The sequence below is a fragment of the Hemicordylus capensis genome, chromosome 5 (genome assembly GCF_027244095.1).
Source record: "Hemicordylus capensis ecotype Gifberg chromosome 5, rHemCap1.1.pri, whole genome shotgun sequence".
Classification (NCBI taxonomy): domain Eukaryota; kingdom Metazoa; phylum Chordata; class Lepidosauria; order Squamata; family Cordylidae; genus Hemicordylus; species Hemicordylus capensis.
In genome coordinates, this window is record NC_069661.1 from 196,620,663 (window position 1) to 196,638,580 (window position 17,918).

The window sequence follows — 17,918 nt, forward strand, 5'->3', positions numbered from 1 at the left end:
CATTAAGAACAGCCTCCCGCTGTGATGACACAGTTCCCACTGCTTCCTAGCTTTATTAGTCAGGATGTCAGCCATATGCTTTTCCTGCCTGCCTCCTTTCCCTTGCTCTGTTGTCTCCTCTGGTTAGAATTGTAGACTCCTTGGGACAAGGATCTGTCCTCCTATACTCTGTAAAAACCATTCACATTGATGGTGCTTTATTATTCTTACTGTAATAATAATAGGAACAAAGGAACTGTTGAGTACAAAAGTGGCTGTCCCTCTGAAAGTTTTCCATTGGAATTGATTTGTGGAAAATCTGTTAAGGAAAATATGAGCCAAACATGAATTTAAGTTATCTACTGTGAAATAATATTCCTGTGCCCAGTTGTTTCCTGTGTGTGTTTGTTTGACTTCCATTGATTTTCACAGAAGCTGTAGCAGCAGATCAGAGAATAGAGTAGGAACCCTCAGGCATGGTAAATACTAAAAATAGTACACTTTGCAATGGTAACTAAAAAGAAGAGTAGCTATGTTTCGATACTACTTGGAGAACAACTGTGGTTTTTCTTTTTAAGGAAATCAAACAGTACAATAAGTTTGGATAAGATAAGAAATACTTAAATTAGCACATTAATTTAGTGTTTTTGGTGCATATAATCTCAGGAGAGATTTCACCAGTTTTCTCTTCTTCAGCACCTGTTGATTATTAGTTGGTGACAAGAGATTTTCAAAGCATATAGCCTTACGTTTATGTATTTCAATAATATATTGTTGGTTTTGCTGACAGAATAATTGCTTTGTAGGTGAAGTGATTTTCTTTGTCTTTGGCTCTTCCCTTTTCTGTCAAAAGATAAAAATTAATTACTGGAGTTTGTAAGGTGTTCTATCAACAGTGATAATAATAGTAGAAGCTATTGATATTTCTAGTCAGACTGTATCAAGGTAGGGATGTGCATGGACCATGGAGGCGTGGTCCAAAACCGGGGTAGGTGTCGCTTTAAGTGCGGGGGGGCGGTGTACTTACTCCTCCCGCCACTTTCCCCCCTCCGGCGCTCCATTTTTTAGTGAAATTTTTGGGGCGGCAGCGTTCCTTCCTGCCGCCCCTGCCTGCTTGTTGCCTGTGAAAAGTGGAAGTAACTTCCGCGCATGCGCGTGCCACTAACACATGTGCTGCACACGTCTCACACGCTGCGTGGCACGTGCGCATCAGCGGCGTGTGCATATGCAGAAGTTACTTCTGTTTTTTGCAGGCAACAAGGGGGCAGGGGCGGCAGGGAGGAACGCTGCTGCCTCAAAAATTTCACTAAAAAATAGAGCGCTGGAGGGGGGAAAGCGGCGGGAGGGGTAAGCACAACACCCCCGCCCTTAAAGCGACACCCACCCACCCCCGGCATCGGACCGCCAGACCAGGCCACTTGTGAAGCAGTTCGCAGGCCTCTAACATGGCCTGCGGACCGGTTCATGCACATCCCTATATCAAGGTGGATTTCATGTCCACACCTGACAGCAAGAAGGCAGGTGGCCCTACCACTGGAAGTGAGTTTGCAGATTCACAGTACAAGTTCTGCAAAAGGATGGGGAACATGTGGTTGTATTTTCAACCCTGAGGCAAGCTCTTGCAGGGATCATAGAAAGCCTTAATAAAAAAAGAGAGGCAGGAGGAACCTGTTTAACACTAGGTTCCTCTATCTAATCCAGATGGATCTCTCTTCTCTAAATTTATTCTCAATTAGCTGTGTGCTGCAGGGAAGCAGTGAGTGGAGAACTGCCACCAAATTTAGTCCTACTTGTGCTATTGCCACAGTGTTGCAATATTGGAATTTTGCAACATTAGCAATGTTGCAACAATACTGGCAATGTTGGAATCCGGGAGTGTTGACACTGGCATCACCATTGCTGGCATCTCTCTAGAGATGGAGAAAAGTGAGGGGCTTCCTTTTGTGTAGATGCATAGCCAGTCCTGTAGGGGTGTGCTAAACTGGTCCGTCATGAATCGGGCCGGTTCAATCACGGACCGGACTGGCCCTTGCGAAAGGGGACCAGTCCGCGATTGAACTGGATCAAATCCAGTTTGCCTGCAGACCTGTTCGCCAGTTTGAACAGCTGTAAATCGAATCTGGTCAGGATTCCCCTTTGCTTCTAGATCTTCACCAGATTCCCCTTTAGAGCCACTCAAACTGGCGAACCAGTTTGAGTGGGTTTGGTCGGATGGACTAGACCAGCCGGTCAGTCCGACCAAACCACTTCGCGGATCGGTCCAGTCCAAATTCAATTTTAATTCAGGCCAAACCACGAAAATTGGTTCTGTGCACACCCCTACAGTCCTCACAATGTGGCTGCTTCACAAACTCCTGGTTTAGAAGGGCGATAGGGCAGCTATCAGGTGTAATTTTACTGAAACGTCTGGCTTGTTAAAGATAATATATTTTCAGGATCCTCAGGGATATCAAGAGGGCCTCTAGATCTTCCTATTTCACCAGCAAGAGTTCTCGTTAGAAGGCCTGGTGCTTTGCCAATTGCAATAGGTACACAGGATTGCACAGCTATTCCATGTCACATGTGGAAGGCAGCAGTATTTCTTCCCACATAAAAGTTCCAGAGGCATAAGTGGTCTTATTTACAGAGGGCCGACATGGTACAACTGATACTCCCAGAAATGCCTCTAAAGGCAGGCACTGGAGTCACTAAGTGTGGATTCACTACGCATTTAGGGAAATGCAGGATCAGTGCTACAGCCTGTTAAATTGATGTGCCTCCCTTTATTTCTTATTTTTTAGGAAAGAGGCAGGATCAGTTTAGTTATGGGTGCTTCTTCTCTGGAACTTATTTTATTAATCTGGTTATGAGCACCAGAGAAGTGTTTTTTCCCCATGCTAGGTGCCTTTTAAGGAGTACAGAAATTAATCAAGTACAGTATAATCCAGAATTTCCTTTTTGCTAGCTCCAACTACATAGCTGTTTAAAAGAATAAAGAAATGAAAAACTCAATAGTAAGTGAGTTCTCTTATTGGGAAATACAGCTCTCTCCAATGCCATTAGTTCAGTTGTTGCATAAAACGTTGCAGTTTTTCAGTCTCATTGTGTTAAAAAGTGTAGTAAAATGCTTTCATCCATTTCTGGGATGGAATACGTTTGTTTTTCAGGTTACACATAGAGGCTCTTCTCACAAGCAGCCTAACCCAGGCTGGATTAGGGCCCAGGCCTCTCCCATCCAGTTACATCCCGTCCGGTCAGATCTGGTCAGATGGCCCTTTAGTCGGTCCCCGATTTCCGAGAGGTTCAGGGAGCTAGAACCCGTGAAAGGGCTTTCTCGGTTGTTGCCCCACTTCTCTGGAATTCCCTTCCCCTGCAGATTTGTTTAGCTCCTTCTTTGTCGATTTTTAATTCTTTATTGGAGACTTTTCTTTTTCGCCAGGCTTTTACCCTGTAGTTTATCTATTCCCTGCCCCCCGCTGTTAGTTACTTTAGTTTTATTTAGAATGTAATTTTAATGCTGTCTTGTTTTGCATGTTTTTGTACACCGCCCAGAGTCTTTGGAGTGGGCGGTAGGTATATCAAATATTTCTAATAAATAAATAATAAATAAATAAATTAGGTTGCTCGTGTGGAGTGCCGAGATCACTCCCAGTCCTGGCACTTCTGCCCTGCCTAACCCAACTTTTAACCCTGGTATTTAGCCAGCACACCCTTAACCCTGGTGCCGAGGTCATGTGTATGCTTGGGCTGCACACAGCCCAAGCACACACTGAGCTGGGAGGCAAGAGCACCCGGCTCTTGGGAAATCCCTCAAGGCATCTCACTCCTGGCACAGTGCATTGAGGGATGCCAGAGGACTTCCTCCTCTGGCTCCTGGCTCTGTTGCTCACTGTGGAGTAGCTCATGTACCGCACAAGCAGCAGAGCTTTTAGATCAGCAGCACTTGTGTGCAAGGAGGCAGGTAGGAGTTTGCCTCCCCGCTCACCCTCCTCACCACCGGCATTTTTGGTCATGTGCATGACCTCATAATCTTGCAACATTTGTAACCTAACACCTTCTATTTCCTTTGGTGACACAATTACATTTATCAAACTTATTAACTAAAATCATAGTAGTGTTTTCCATGGCACTCACCACCATTGTGCTCACTCCTAAAGAAACTCAGTCTGAACCTAGAGGATGTAAACAACTATAGACCTGTGTCTAGTATTCCCTTCCTGGGCAAGGTGCTTGAACATGTCGTGGCTGATCAGCTCCAGACACTCTTGGAGGAATGGATTATCTAGATCCATTTAAATCAGGCTTTATGCCTGGCTTTGGAACAGAAACTGCCCTGTGGGATGACCTGTGTAGAGAGAGAGACTGAGCGAGTACAACCCTGTTAATTCTCTTGGATCTCTCAGCGGCTTTCGATAGCATTGACCATGGTATCCTTTTGAATTGGCTAGTTGAATTGGGTGTGGGAGGCATTGTTTGGAGGTGTTTCCACTCCCACATCGAGGCCTGTTCCCAAAAGGTGGTTCTGGGAGACTACTGCTCATCCCTTTCGCAGTTATGCTATGGGGTTCCGCAAGTTTCCATTCTTTCCCCTATGCTGTTTAACATCTACACGATGCAGGGAGAGGTCATTGGGAGATTTGGCTTGAGGTGTCATCAATATGCAGATGACACTCTTTGTCATCAGACACAGGTGAAGCAGGAACTGTCTGAATCAGTGCTTGGATGCAGTAATGGATTGGATGAGGGTGAATAAGCTAAGTCTGAATCCAGACAAGACTGAAGTACTGTTGGTCGGTTGTTCCTCTGCATGCGTGAACAATGTTCAGCCTGTTCTAGATGGGGTTGCACTCCCCCTGAAGGACCAGGTTCACAGTTTGGGGGTGCTCTCACTAGAGACTCAAGTGGCCTCTGTGGCTCAGAGCACCTTTTATCAGTTTTGGCTGATACACCAACTATGACCTTACCTGGTCAGAGATAGCTTGGCCACAGTTACTCACGCTCTGGTAACCTCTTGCTTAGATTACTGCAATGTGTTGTACATAGGAAGCTGCCATATACTGAGTCAGAGCATTAGTCCATCTAGCTCAGTATTGTCTACATAGACTGGTAGCAGCTTCTCCAAGGTTGCAGGCAGGAATCTCTCTCAGCTCTATCTTGGAGATGCCAGGGAGGGAACGTGGTACCTAGATGCTCTTCCCAGAGCGGCTGCATCCCTTAAGGGGAATACCTTACAGTGCTCACACATTCATATGCAACCAGGGTGGACCCTGCTTAGCTAAGGGGACAATTCATGGTTGCTACCACAAGACTAGCTCTCCTCTTGGTAGTACATGAGACTGCCTTTGAAAATGGTCAGGAAACTGCAGCTGATACAAAATAGAGCTGCAAGATTATTAACTGGGACTAGATGTTTTGATCATATTATGCCAATACTTCGTCAGCTGCAGTGGCTCCCAGTCTGTTTCCAGGCCCAATTCAAAGTGCTGGTTCTAACCTTTAAAGCCCTAAATGTCTTGGGACCGGGTTACCTGAGAGAGCGCCTTGCCTCATATGTCCCTACCCGTACCTTAAGATCTTCTTCAGAGGCCCTCTTCCAGGTTCCCCTGCCAAATGAGGTGAGGGGGGTGGCTGCCAGGGAGAGGGCCTTTTCAGTGGTTGCACCCCGTTTATGGAATAGCCTCCCCAGTGAGGTTCACCTGGCTTCATCACTTCAGTCTTTTATACGCCAGGTAAAGACCCTTTTATTCACACAGGCCTTTTAAATCTGGGTTTTTAAATTCGGGTTTTCAGATTTGTTCTGATTTTTAATTAATTCTATTTTGTATTTTCTTTTTACCTTTTTTGTCTGTTATGATTTAATGTGTTATGTGTTTTTATGGTATGTTTTAATCCTCTGCTGTGAGCTGCCCAGATAACAATTTGTTTTGGGGAGGCTAACAAATAAAGTTTATTATCTTAGGTAGTCCGTGGCAAATGGTGTGTGGCAAGCTCCACCCACACAGTACTTTACCAATCGGAGGTAACAGAGCAGGAGCACCGTGGTGATTGGGTAGTGGGAATTCCATATGCAGATAGGGAAGAGGAGCCTGTGATGGTTAAGGTCAGTTGGAAAACAGCTGTTATTGGTGGGAAGATTGTTGAGGAGAGAAGAATCTCTATATAAAAAAGGATAGTGGGAGGGGTCTGCAAAGAGAGGGGTTGTGAGGGAGGAAAGAGCCACTTTAGGAGAAGGAGGCTGCCACTGTGCAAATTAGATGAGGAAACAAGATGAACAAGATCTGATAATTCAGGAAAGAAGAGATAGAAAGAAAGAAAACAGGGAGGGGAAGAAAGACAGAGGGGAAGAGAGAGCGGAGGAAAGAGGAAAAAAATGGGGAGGGGAGAGAAAAACGAAAGGTCGAGGGATGAGATGTGGGGAATAAGTGGCCATGGTGGGAGTGAGGAAGGGCCCAGTCAACTGTTGCTGCTGCTTGGAGTTACAGAGGCCATTGGCGGAGGGAGGCAGGCAGGCAAGGGACAGGCACAAGCCTGTCAGTGTTCTGAGGATAACAAGCATCCGTGGCGGTGGCAGCAGTGAGGAAGGGTCCAGTCAAGTGCTGCTGCTACTCTTGCAGGGAGGAGCAAAAGCGGGGCTCAGGTGATAGTGGGGAGGTTTCTGGGGTTAGGGGGCTGCACCTTGGCCAGTCGGTGCCGGCAACACTGCAGCCACAAACAAGAGGGGTGAGGGGGATGGAGCAATGGGATGGAGGAGGGGGAGCAGGAGTGCAGCTCAGGTGAGGGTGGAGAAAACTCTGAGGTGAGGGGGCTGTGGTGGGGGGGCGAGGGGAGCAATCAAGTACTAGCGCACAGATGCTCTGCGTGGGTTAAGCTAGGTATTTTTTATTCTCTTAATAGAAAATGAACCTTCTTTGTTCTTCTTTTTGATGTGTTGTTACTCTAACTCAGATACATAATTAACCCCCTTAATGTAGCTATACATCGCTTCATTAATCTTTATATTAGAAGAAAAGAGAGCAACCAAATAAAACTGGATAACTATCTGGTTCAGAAAACATCTTGACAAATATTGGGTTTCCAGCAGTGGTGGCTGGTCAGTAAGGGCAGGAGGGGCAGCGCCCCCCCGCCAACAAAAACAAACAAGTCAATAAAGGATCAGACTTACCAGCAGCCTGGAAAACCTTCAGAGCAGGGAGTTTCTTCCAGCTGGTCCTGCCCTGCCTGTAACTTTGTGTTTTGGTTTTGCAGGCTGGAACAGCTACTACTCAAGTTGTTCCAGCCAGTCTGATCCCTATGCGGCTCCTCCTGGACATTTAGCACACCCTGGATATGGACTGCTTGAGGTGATACCCCGTGCACCAGGCACCAATACCACAGGTCCAGCGCCAGAAACAGAAGGCTCCTCAAGGATGTGCCGCCCTGGTGATTGATATAGGCCTTCGCCGTTGTGCTGTCTGTCTGTATCAGCACCGAATGACCTCCCAAGAGGGACAAGAAGCTTTGAGAACATTGAAAATGGCCAACAGCTCCAGGTAATTGATGGGCCAAGTCCGCTCCTCAGGGAACCAATGTCCAGTCAGACGAAACCCGTCCAAGTGAGCTCTCCAGCCCAGTTCTGACATGTCTGTCATGACCACTTGGCTGGCCAGCGGTGTCTGGAAAGGATTGCCAACACTCAGGTGTCGGAATTCTGTCCACCACTGCGCAGTTGCCTACAACCAAGGAGGGGGCGAGCATTCTAGGTGAGGCCGAAGGGCAAGGCCTTGAATTGGTAGGGGATCCCCCTATCTGGAAGGAAGCGCTGATGTTGCAGTCGGATTGGAACATGATAGTACGCATCCTTGAGGTCCAGGGAAACCATCCACATTTTTTTGTCCAGGATGGCCATAATGGTTGGTTCCGAGAGCATTCGGAATCGTTTGTATGCCAAATGTTTGTTTAGAGCCCTGAGGTCTTGAGTAGGGCACTGACCACCATCCAGCTTTCGCACAAGGAAGTACCGGGACTAGAACACGGGGCTGTCGGGGTTGGCAACTCACTTGATCATGTCCTTTTCCAGGAGAGCAGCAACGTCCAGATCCAACTCCAGGGTGAAGGGAGTCACCACAATCCCAGACACTGGATGTAACCCGCAGAACTCCAGGGCGTAGCCCAAATGGATAACAGTAAAGACCCACTGGTCCATAGTCACTTTGTCCCAGCTCGCCACGAGCAGGGCCAGGCAAGGCCCAAAGAACCCCAAGTCATTGTTTATTTTGGGGAACACTCAGGAGCTGCTTCTGGAAAGTCAGCTTATTGGGCTGGCCTCCCGACTTGTATCTGAGAGGAAACTTGTTGCCCTGAATGAACCGTTCCAAAGGTGGCTGATGTTGGGCTGGGGCCCTCTGAGTCAGATAAGGCGACCACGGACCAGATTTCTGTGGCTTCGGAGTCGGAGAAGCGTATGCAGTACTCCACAGCTTTTGGACTTTCTGGAGTGTGTCATCTGTTTGCTCCAAGAAGAGACTAGAGCCCTCAAAGGGCAGGTCCTCCACCCTGGCACGGGCCTCATAGTGCAGACCAGATGATCGAAGCCAGGCATGGAGTCGAAGTGCCATGGACGTAGCCATTACTTTAGCAGCACACTCCACTGAGTGATGGGCTGAATAAAGTTCCTGCTTGGACACTTGAATGGCCTCCCTGAAAAAGGACTTCACGGAATCCCTCTTGTCCTGCGGGAGGAGATTCAGGAAGGGACCCACTTCCTCCCACAGAAAGTGGTTATATCGGGCATTAAAGGCCTGATAATTTGCCACACACGTGTGTACGGCTGCAGCGGAATAAAGCCTTCTCCCAAAGGAATCCAATTGCTTGCCACCTTTGTTGCTTGGGGTCGACTGACTATGATCCCTGGATCTCTGCAAGGAAACCTGCATGACAATAGAGTTTGGGGTGGGGTGGATTTTCAAGAAGGTTGTATCCTCCTGGAACTGTACTCTTTAGAAGTTATCTAGATGCCTATTTGGTTGCGAGAGCGTATTAGGCTTTTTCCAGTGGGCTTTCACAACCTTCAACAAAGCAGGGTTAACGGGCAAGGCAGCTGGCACCTTGGCCTCTGAGTCAATCAAACTGAACAGGGGGTCCAGCTCGCCCTTCTGCTGGTTACCCAGGTTCACCCCCAAGCCCGAAGCCATACAGGCCACATGGGCTGTGTACAGTTTGAGATCTTATGACGGGGAGACTGGCTTAGAATCTGATTGGATATCAAGTGGGGATGACCCCAGGGAGACAGCCTCAGAATCCTGAGAGCTATCCTTGCTGTCAGACGCAGAGTCCAGCAGGGCTGACAAGTCTCGGGTTGCGGGTGTCAAACCCGAGGAGGAGCCCAGTGTGTCAACAGAATTATCTGGTACCAAGGCCTGTGGATCTGATGGCAACCCTTGAGCCGGAACTACATCTTGGCATGCGGGGGGATACTGAGGAAAGCGCCTCAACACGATCCTCTCGATCCCGTGGAGAATGATGTGGCAAACGGGAACTTGGTTGCCTTTTTGCATGTGAGGGGGGCTCATGCCAAGCCCTCAACACTGTAGACTGTTTGTACCCAGGCTCTTACAGGTAGTGTGACCCATAACGGGACCGAGCATAGTCCGAATAGTCTAACCTACAGTCTACCTGGTACCTATCATAGGAAACAGGGTCTGGACGCCAAAAGCCATAGGAATGCTCAGTGTCTAAGAGGGGGTAACGATACTCCATCATACGATATCGGTCTCGATGGTCCCAGGAAAGATCCTGCCTATAAGTCACGGAATGCTCCTCTTGATAGCGACACAGGGGTGATCTACGTCTAGGCAGCCAAGAAACACCCTCAGCAAGCTTGGCTGGATAGTAGGCCTCTTCCTCGGATGAAGCATATTCCGGCTCTCCTGCCACAACTGAATAAAAAGCCTTCACAGCTACAGGTGAATCAAGGCGTGTTGATACTGAAGATTTTTGCGTTGAACGATCCGAGGCCGTTTTAACCTCCTTAGGCACCAGGGCCGTTGATACTTGGGCATCTTCTGATCTCTTCCTCTTGGGAATCTGGGGTAGATGTTGACCCACTGGTGATGTTTATGTGACTTAGCCTTCTTTTTCTTGGGCTTCGAAACCGATCCCAATGGGTTCGGGGAGGCCTTCAATACCGTAGGGGGCTGATACAAAGGGAGCTCCTATGAGTGCGCCCTTTTACCCGAATACACCAAAGGCTGAGCGTTCAAGGGCGTCGATACCAATACCAGGGTCTGAACCTCGGTTTCCATAGCAGCAGCCACTGCACGTTCCACCGGTATCGGTGCAGCCATGTTCAACATCAGAAACCCTAAGGCTTCTGAAGAACAGAGAGCTTGATCCCACAGGGCTGCACGCAAGCGAAAAGCCCTATTCCTGTGAGCCTGTTTTGTAAACTTCTGACAGTGCGGACAGGTCTCGACAATGTGGGACTCCCCCAAGAACAAGGGGCACTCAGAGTGCGTATCGGAGGAAGGAAGCTTTGATCTGCAGCAGACACACTTTTTAAAGTTCTTTGTGCCCGGCATACATGCTGAAGGCCGGCAGGCCCCCACCCTCTGTCCCAGCTGGGACCGGAGCTTTGAGAAGAAAAAGACCCGGTAAAACAAAAACACCAAAGAAAAAACCCAACTACACGAAGATAAAATAAAGAAAAAATCAGGAAAGAGGAAAAACAGGAGAAAGAACAAGGGATATCTAGATCCTACTCGTTGCTGAGCTGAAGACTCCATGATGGTCGCTTAAGCGTGCACGAAGAAAGACTGAGGGGATGAGGAGTGGCACAGCCGCATATAGCGGCTGGGGGCAGGGTTCCCACCCAAAGCAGGAGAAATTGAGCTTGTTAGGTTCCGACGAGGTCTCTGCGCAGGCACATAGCCCATATGTGTAGAAGACAGAAACCACATCAAAGAATCAGAGTTGTACAACAGTGAAGTCATTATATATCATGGCTGCACTGTCATGCAACTCCACTTGCACAACTTTTGCACTTGTGAAACAGTGCAAACATTATGTTGCACTGTGTGCTCAACATTGCACAGTATGTCAGTCACTTCATCCTGTGTCACTATAATAACCCCAAATGCTTAAATAACTCTTGATCCTGCAGTGAGATGTATGGGACCTGGGGCAATTGTCCTCTTTGGTGCCACCCCCACAAAGGCCCTGTTCAGACATAATTACTTTTGTGTTCCTTTCAGATTTTTCAGCTATGTGTCCCTGCTCTGCTTGTTCACTCTCTCTTTCTCTCTCTCAGGTCAATATAGGCAGAGAGAACTGGGGCCAATGCTGCAAACCAAATAAGATTCCTCTAACTTGCTCACCCTTACTCCCTCTGGGTGCTTTTGTGGAGAAGATTGCACCCTGTTGCACTATCCGCAGAGACAGAACTACAGCCACTGTCCACTTGCTCACCTTTCCCCCTGGTTTTATTTATTTATTTATTCAACATATTTGTATACTACCCAAAACCTGCGTCTCTGGGCAGTTTACAATTAAAATCATTTGAAATTAAAATCATTAATATTAAAATAATTTAAAACCCAACATTAGAAGTATCAGAAGCAATAAATCTAATCAAAAGCCTGGGTGAACAAATATGTCTTCTAAAAGTTGCCAGAGATGGGGAGGCTCTTATTTCAACAGGGAGTGCATTCCAAAGCCCAGGGACAGCAATGGAGAAGGGCTGTCTCCGAGTAGCTATCAGACAAGCTGGTGTTAACTGTAGATGAACCTCGCCAGATGATCTTAACGGGCACTGTGGTTCATGGCGAAGAATCCGTTCTCTTAAATCTCTGGTTGGTTCTCCCTCTCCCTCCCTCCCTCTCTCTCTCTCTCTCTCTGCATTGAGGAAAGGTGAGTTTAGTTCCCTTCGCCCTTACACAGCATGTACACTTGGACTCTACATTACCGTATGTCTTATATTTAGGCCCAAGGCTAGATCCTCCTCCTCCAGTTGAAATATTGCATTGAGATCTCTGTGTCCCATTCTTCTATGCCATAAGTTCAAATATTTTTAATGTGAACATTCCCTTACAATATTCGCCTCTTCATTTATACAATCCACTTCAAATCGGACACTCTCTTAGCAATGTCCCTTTCACAAGTAGCTCACCTTTATCTGTGATAAAACATTGTTTGCAGTGTTCCGTCTAACGGGGATTCCCTGATGTTGTTGTACAGTATACATAATAATTTATTTAGTATACCTGTGACATTTAAAAGGATAAATCTTTTTTCTTCTTCAAGGAAAACCTTATGTGCTAACTACAGCTGTACATAGTTCATTTTGTATCTTTTAAACAGCAAAGTAAGTTTAAACATGATACAGAAATAGGTTTAGTTTATATTTCAGTTTCCCCCCAGTTCCTGTTTTTTTCCAAAAGAAGGGCATGGGGCCAATCTCCCCCCACCACGGCTGCTTCCAAAGTTCTGAAATTTTATATCTCAAGGCGAGAAGTCTCTATAAATATAAAAATCTAAATGCACTCAATGATTAAGCAAGCAATAGGGGTTTTTTTTTCTAACAGAGGAAGTTAAAAGACTCATGTCCATTACATACAGTATTTAGGTCCATTACAAATTTAGTCCCCCCCCCCCTTTTTAAACACATGCTGTGCTTTTCTGTAAATTGGAAATTGGAGTAAAACCTGTTGAGCTGACAGGCACAACACATGTATGGACATGTTGACGTTGTTTCATCAATCATTGGTTCTTCTGTATGAGCCCTACATTAGGTCACCAGATATATAAAATCAACTTTATAGACACCTGCAATGCTATTACAGATGTATACTTGACTATCATATGTTTGTTTAAATGATTAGGAAAGTTCCTTTGTGGACTTCCTTTTCAGATCCCTTAGAAAAAAGTATCTTTGACTCTGATGCAGTTTATTTCATTGATGCTAGTGGGTCATGTCTTGGTGCTTTAGAATTTTTGTTTGTTTGTTTGTTTGTTTGTTTGACATACCTTTTTGTCATTTTCCCCATTCCTTAACCCTGTCATAAAAACTCCACAACTTCCTTTTTTAATCCTTGGCTATTCTACTGTCCCGTGTCTTTTCCATCTCTTGTCACCTTTCTTTTGTTTTCTCTTTCCCTTTTTCTTTCAAGTGTTCTTTTCAGGACTGTCTCCAGCTTTCTCATCCCAGTCCTCCCTACATAAGCTCTTCAGGATGTGGGGCATTAGCAGCCTCTGCTGCTCTTATCTCTCCTGTTTGAGTCTGTGATCCCCTTGGGCAGTTCTTTGTGTTGTACAGCTGCTTCCTGCCTCCAGCATAGACTGCCTAAACGAAGGAAGGATTTGCAATTGGATTTCCAACTTGTCCTTGGTTCATATTCAAGGTTCTTTACTTCTTACTATGTTGTGTTGAAAAGCCCAGAGTTATGGTCTAATATCTGAAATCGTGCTATCTCTTAGAGACTGGTGACGAGTCTGAATTTTTTACAATAGTGCTGTGAAATCTGGGAGGCAGTCATTTCCCATCCTCAAATGAGGTAAATGCCTCACTGCAGTTCTGCAGCAATTCTAAACAGCATTGTTGTTGACAGATTTTGATTAGCAGCTTGAATATGAAACAAAGACATTTATATATATATATTTAAAACATCTGGCTACCCCCTCAAAAAACCTAAACAAAGAAAAAATTGATATAAATAAACATTGCAGAACAACTGACATTTGCCACTGAAGCATAGTTTAAGGACAGTGTTTGTCACCCTTCTGCAAACTGATCTTAAGAATGTTGCACTGTTCAGTTTGTGCTTTGTAAAATTTAAAGCCATTATTCAGACTTTGCTTTGAACTGTAATTTCCATTCAGTTCATAGCCTCTGCAAATGAACATTAAAGACCTTTCTGAAGTTCACTAGTAGCTTTATGGATTTAAATGAAATAATATTTTCTTTTTCTTCTTCTTTCCACCTTAGTGCAGTGGCCCCCAGAGAAGAATCTTAACAGGAGCCACATAAGCTATTAATAATTCTGACACTATCAACAAAACTGTCTGGCATACCATTGATCCATTGCTTGCTTTGTAGTTGTCTTTTAAAGCCAAGTGAAATTGGTAGTATGATTCATGCGCTTTACTGAACTAATGCCTGCTTGAGATGTAATTTCACATGACTGGCTGGATGAGTTTTCTTTAGATCCTTTAGGTAGTGGCTGTATTTTAATGAGAAATTCCTTTAAATAGAATGTCATCTGATTGCTGTCCATAGTCATATATCAAACACCATAGTCACATCAAACACTATATATGACTATGGCTGTCCATAGCCATATATCAAACACCAACTGGCTTCTACCTATTCTAGCTCTATAGCCAAAAACAACTGCTGAAACCCTCCCCCTGGCATTTGCAGCACAGATTTCTGTATGTACTTTATGCTGAAAAGATGACAAGCCCTTAATTATGTGATATCTTCTGCTGGAGCGTCTTAATTTATGCCCATTTTTGTTTCATATCTTTGTGATTCATCTAAAGTCTACCCATGTTATGTGGCATACAAGGACACTTTCTTATACTATGGCTGGTTAAGTGCTTTATCAGTTAATAGTAAGACACTGACTACAGCTCTTATGGCACCCCCCCCGCCCCACTCTGTGTTACAGAAACGGGATCTCCAATAACAGCTTCCTGCATTGGCTTGGGAAACTCTTTAACACCTCCACCAGGACAGACTGGAAAACTGGTGCCAGGATACAATGGTAAAGTTGCAGTGCATTTGCCAATAAGATGCTAACAATTCTGGATCATTCTCTCTAAGAAACACTTGGCTCTGTCCTCACAAGGTGAAACAAAAATATTGTATTTAAAATGGAAATGCTGTGTTTGCCAGCTGAGGACAAATATCGAACCTTGGTCTGGTTTAATTGGTTGCCTTAACTTTTTTTTTGCCCTTGCAAAATCTCCAGATGAAAGAGAACCTGTAAAATGGGTCCCTACCAAAACCATGTTTCCTTTTTACATCCAGTTTAGAAATTATACCATGTCCAGATAATTCTCTATAGCTGCAATGAACTGTCTCGCCATTATGATGACTTGTCTTCACCATTACCAGTAGGCACAACACACATTCAGTTTTATGTTCAAAACCCCTTTAGTTTTCCTGATTAGAGTGCTATAGCTACCATACATGGTTCTGTCTGAATAAAAGACCAGGAGAATAGTGTTGAGATAAGACTTCAATGTATGGGGGCGGGCGTGTTAGGGGGCTTACCTGCCAGGAACTTATTTTATCCCAGTTAGACCCCACACCTGTTACAAAACAGCTTCTGGATGTTGCCAGGTTATTGTTTGGACTTATGATAGGCATAGGCTCTCCTTTCCTCTTTTCTACATAGATTTTATTGTCTAATAAAGTCTACTATTATCATCATAATACAGAGTTTTGGTGTAAAAGACTCTTCGTGAAAAAGGAGAAAAAGTTTACATTGAAAAGATTTGCATCCAAAGAATAATTTGCCATCACAAAAGGCTTACATCAAAATAAATGACAGATATTTTTGAGAATAAATGATCAATTAACAAGTAATTAAAACCCCTCTTAGTCTGAAAAGACATTTGAAACAATATTTTGGCCCAAAAGGCTAACTCTAGCTTGCGTACAAAATTATAGTTATTTAGCTCTACCTGGTGTCTCAAAAAGCATTCTTAAAAAGAAAAAGTACAATTCAAAGCTGTTGTTTCTAGTCTCAGATGAGACTGCCCCCATCTTAAAACAGGTGACCAGTCCACTCTGCTTCTTTAAAAGGTCCATTTTCCCAGCCAGACCCTAAGCTGGCTGTCTGACTACCTGGTCAGCTCATGATTAAAGTTCCTTCTCTGTTTGCTCTGGAGTACTTCATCTAGATGGAGTACTTTCACTCCACCTGCCCCTCCTAATTCAAAACTATTGATTCAGTTTATGTTATTTAGTCCTTGAAATGCTGTTCTGAGTGGAAACAGAAATACTGTTTTGGTTATTTTCATTCTTTCTCCTCATTAAGGTCAGACTGGTTCCTTATCAGTGGTTTGTAAGGCCATGACATGTGTACAGAGAACTTCTGAACTGTCAGTTCATATGCACAAAAGTTATTCTTTCCAGCTTCCAAGCAGCTCTGGCACAAAAATGGCTCTTCTCATGTCAAGCAGCAAGGTCAGATTAGTCCAGCACTGCATTTATTCATGACAGTAGATTGTGTGTTGACTGGGAAGGGGATGAGCCCAGCAACCCAATAGTCACTGGTGGATTAACATATAGGCAGATAGGCACTTGCCTACCGTGATATGTTTTGAGAGGCAGCAAATTTTCGGGATGGTCGGGGGCAAGTTAAATCTTTTAAAAAACCTTTTTTAGAGTGGCAGGGATGGTGGCAGAGATGGGAGGGGCAGCCGGTGGGATGTGGCGCTCCAGCGGCGCTGGCGGTGGTGAGGGGAGACTGAGGCAAGGAAGACAGAGGTGGTGGCAAGAGCTCCTTCCGTGGGCCTGGCTGATGCCCAAATGACAGGTTGGGCCATTTTCAGCCCACTTTGGGGATCTCTGCGTTGTTTGAAATGCCGCCTTGTGCCTTGAATCTGGAGTGATTAGAGTTGAAGCCCAGGCATGGTTATATCTGATTAATTTTTGGCTTAAACTCCACGCCTGCCCCTTGGGCCTTATGCCATTAGTGTTGGAAGACGAATTCCAGTCATCCTGGCGAAATAACTCATAGGCCATCTTTGGTAAGTGTGGGTTCTCATGGCAATATCTGTCATCTTTAACACCTGATGCTGCTAAAAAGATAGTCAAGCAAAGAGTGCTAGATATGGAGAAACAAAGAGACCTAAGTTTGATTACTGCAAAGAACACCTTAGGCAGTTTTTTGAACTACCCCCAGCCAGCAGGATATTTGATATGCCTGACCATTTTGAGTCATAGAAGAGCTTTCTCACAGGCATGCTTTAACGCGTTACCTTCTGCGGTGTTAGAAGGGAGGTTTAAGGGAATTCCCTTAAGGAATTGGTTATGCCCTTGTGGCGCTGGAGTTGTTGAGTCGGTAGTGTACGTCCTTTTACACTGTGCCTTTTATAGGGCTATTCGCCCTATATGGATAGAACCTCTTTTAAAAGACAGACTGGTTTATTCTGATGATTATTATGTTTCTTATTTTTTAATGGATCGCCACACGGAGGTTATAGAGAGGATTGCAAGTTTTTGTGCTGCAGCATGTAAAATGAGACGAGATAAACTTAGCTGTGTATGACCTTACCATGCTTGTAACTCAGTTTTATGTAATTTATTCTTTTGATGTATATTTTTATTGTATTATATTGTTTTTATTCCTTGGGGGGTTTTTTTTGGTCATGGACCATAATAGATTTGATTTGATTTGGGATCTCTGTGCATGCAGTAGTATAGATTTATGGTTTGGGGGTTTGGGGTTTTTTTTTTACATGTATATCCTGCTCTTCCTCCAAGGAGCCCAGAGCAGTGTACTACATACTTGAGTTTCTCTTTCACAACAACCCTGTGAAGTAGGTTAGGCTGAGAGAGAAGTGACTGGCCCAGAGTCACCCAGCTAGTTTCATGGCTGAATGGGGATTTGAACTTGGGTCTCCCTGGTCTTAGTCCAGCACTCTAACCACTACACCACGCTGGCTCTCTTTTGCATGTTGCATCAGTTTAGTCCAGAGCTCCATGGGTGTTCCTGTGTATGCCCAGAGCTCCTAGTGAACATGGTTTTTGCTGATCATGGCAAAGTTGGGGCAGCTACACACACATAATGGGGATACATGTGCAGAGTTGCAGAGTTAGATGCCTTGAGATTATGACACTCTGTATATGCATCAATGTGCTGGCACAAAGACACACACAGAAACTAGATCATGGAGGATACTGTATATCTTCATCAACACTTTTTAAAAATAAAGCTGTTGATAAAACATTGTGTATATGTGTGTTTTAGAGA

At 44.9% G+C, this 17,918-nt stretch overlaps 1 protein-coding gene across 3 annotated transcripts in view; it reads left to right on the plus strand.

Annotated features, from left to right (window-relative positions):
• The window catches only part of ACSS3 (acyl-CoA synthetase short chain family member 3), a 120,125-nt gene that overhangs the window by 84,876 nt on the left and 17,331 nt on the right, over window positions 1–17,918 (plus strand). For 2 of the 3 annotated variants that reach the window (XM_053255059.1, XM_053255061.1), the window contains one exon: window positions 14,601–14,696. The exons of the other annotated variant lie outside the window; for it this stretch is intronic. In XM_053255059.1, the coding sequence (XP_053111034.1) occupies window positions 14,601–14,696 (96 nt within the window). The remainder of the gene's footprint in view (window positions 1–14,600; window positions 14,697–17,918) is intronic. 3 annotated transcript variants of the gene reach the window in all.